At 59.7% G+C, this 2,500-nt stretch overlaps 1 protein-coding gene across 1 annotated transcript in view; it reads right to left on the minus strand.

The window, feature by feature from the left end:
* Positions 1-2,500, minus strand: part of LOC116956749 (choline-phosphate cytidylyltransferase A-like) — a 29,258-nt gene that overhangs the window by 16,710 nt on the left and 10,048 nt on the right. Inside the window, exons 4-5 of the mRNA XM_076058027.1 lie at positions 2,127-2,243; positions 385-536 (exon numbers count right to left, since the gene is read on the minus strand). Coding sequence (XP_075914142.1) covers positions 385-536; positions 2,127-2,243 — 269 coding nt within the window. The remainder of the gene's footprint in view (positions 1-384; positions 537-2,126; positions 2,244-2,500) is intronic.

Raw genomic sequence — 2,500 nt, forward strand, 5'->3', positions numbered from 1 at the left:
CGGAACGTCCAGCACGGAACGTCCAGCACGGAACGACCAGCACGGAACGACCAGCACGGAACGACCAGCACGGAACGACCAGCACGGAACGACCAGCACGGAACGTCCAGCACGGAACGACCAGCACGGAACGACCAGCACGGAACGACCAGCACGGAACGACCAGCACGGAACGACCAGCACGGAACGGCCCGCACGGAACGACCAGCACGGAACGACCAGCACGGAACGACCAGCACGGAACGACCAGCACGGAACGGCCCGCACGGAACGGCCCGCACGGAACGGCCAGCACGGAACGGCCCGCACGGAACGGCCTTCCCCATACAGGACGGTGAAGGCCGGGTTGGGGGTCGTGGTAGCGGCGGCGGCGGCGGCGGTGACCTTGTGCAGCCGCAGGAACTGCGGGGTGAGAGTCCACGGCGCGTCGCGCACCACCTCGTCCACGTAGCGGCAGTGACGAAGCGACTCGTAGCGCTCCTCCTCGCCCATCACCGTGAAGCCCTTGTACTTGTGTGTCAGCGCGTCGTTACACACTGGGGGGGGGGAGGGGGGGGGGGCGATGGCAAGCACGCATCACCGTCGTCGCCAACGCCATCGTCATAACCACCAACATCATGGCCATAGTCGTCATCATAGCCAACAACATCACCACCATCATCATCATCATCACCACCACCTTCACCATCATCACCATCATCATAACCACCACCATCAACGCCATCATCATCGCCGCCACCACTACCACCACCATCACCACCACCACCACCACCACAATCATCACCACCACCACAATCACCGCCATCATCACCACACCACCATCCCCACCACACCACCACTATCACCACCACCATCACCATCACCACCACCACCACAATCACCATCACCACCACCACCACCACCATCATCACCACACCACCATCACCACCACACCACCACTATCACCACCACCATCACCATCACCACCACCACATTCACCATCACCACCACCGCCATCATCACCACCATCACCACCACACCACCACTATCACCACCACCATCACCACCACAATCACCATCACCACCACCACAATCACCGCCATCATCACCACACCACCACAGCCGTCAACCCCTCATCAGTGCCCCGACCTTTTCACAGACCGACTCAGACACTTATTGGTCACCCCGTGGTGCCCCTTGTAAATCTCAACAACGTTCATCCCACAAAGTCCCCATCTCGAGGGACAGAAACACGGACGGACACAATCCACGCCCATCGCTCTCACCGCCATCACGCGTGTGCTATACCACACGCGTGTGCTATAGCACACGCGTGTGCTATAGCACACGCGTGTGGTATAGTACACACGTGTGGTATAGCACACGCGTGTGGTATAGCACACGTGTGTGGTATAGCACACGTGTGTGGTATAGCACACGCGTGTGGTATACCACCACACGCGTGTGCTCCGTCATACGCTCCCCCCGTCCGTCACCCTCATTCACCGTCTATTCGATTGTTTCGGTATCGGCGTGTTGGGGGCAGGATGGACTCAGCTGGCTTGGTGGGTGGGTTGGTTGGTTGAGTGGTTGGCCGGGATGGGTGGGTAGGTGTCTGTGTGTTTGTGTCTGCGTGTCTGAGTGTCTGTGTCTGCGTGTCCGCGTGTCTGTGTCTGCGTGTCTGTGTGTCTGTGTCACTGCGTGTCTGTGTGTCTGTGTCACTGCGTATCTGGGTGTCTGTGTCTGCGTGTCTGTGTGTCTGTGTCTGCGTGTCTGTGTGTCTGCATGTCTGTGTGTCTGTGTGTCTGTGTCACTGTGTGTCTGTGTCTGCGTGTCCGCGCGTCTGCGTGTCTGCGTGTCTGTGTGTCTGTGTGTCTGTGTGTTTGCGTGTCTGTGTGTCCGCGTGTCTGTGTGTCTGTGTGTCTGTGTGTCTGCGTGTCTGTGTGTCTGCGTGTCTGTGTGTCTGCGTGTCTGCGTGTCTGTGTGTCTGTGTCACTGTGTGTCTGTGTCTGCGTGTCCGCGCGTCTGCGTGTCTGCGTGTCTGTGTGTCTGTGTGTCTGTGTATCTGCGTGTCTGTGTGTCCGCGTGTCTGTGTGTCTGTGTGTCTGTGTGTCTGCGTGTCCGCGCGCCCGCGTATCCCGACTCACCGCCCACGATGAGGTATGTGTTGGGGAAGAGATTCTTCGCCTGCATCAGTGCCCTCGCGTGCCCAAAGTGGAACACATCGAAGATTCCGTCGGCGTAGACACGCACGGGACGGTGGACTGGGCTCGCACACACACAAAGACACACACACACACAGACACACACACACACGCACACACACACACACGCACACACACACACACGCACACACACAAACAAAGATGCACGCCGGAGTGCACGCTAGGGCGTAGCGCCAATGTGGAGCACACGGAACGCGCTGGAGTGCAGGCGTAGAGAGCCGTCCCCGGCGACAGGGTGCAGACTCCGGAGTGCGGCACGCGCCGCTCCGGTGTTGCCGCGCGCCACTCCGGTGGTG

The sequence above is a fragment of the Petromyzon marinus genome (genome assembly GCF_048934315.1).
Source record: "Petromyzon marinus isolate PM22_M1 ecotype Great Lakes invasive population chromosome 67 unlocalized genomic scaffold, UKy_Petmar_22M1.pri1.0 chr67_unloc.4, whole genome shotgun sequence".
Lineage (NCBI taxonomy): Eukaryota > Metazoa > Chordata > Hyperoartia > Petromyzontiformes > Petromyzontidae > Petromyzon > Petromyzon marinus.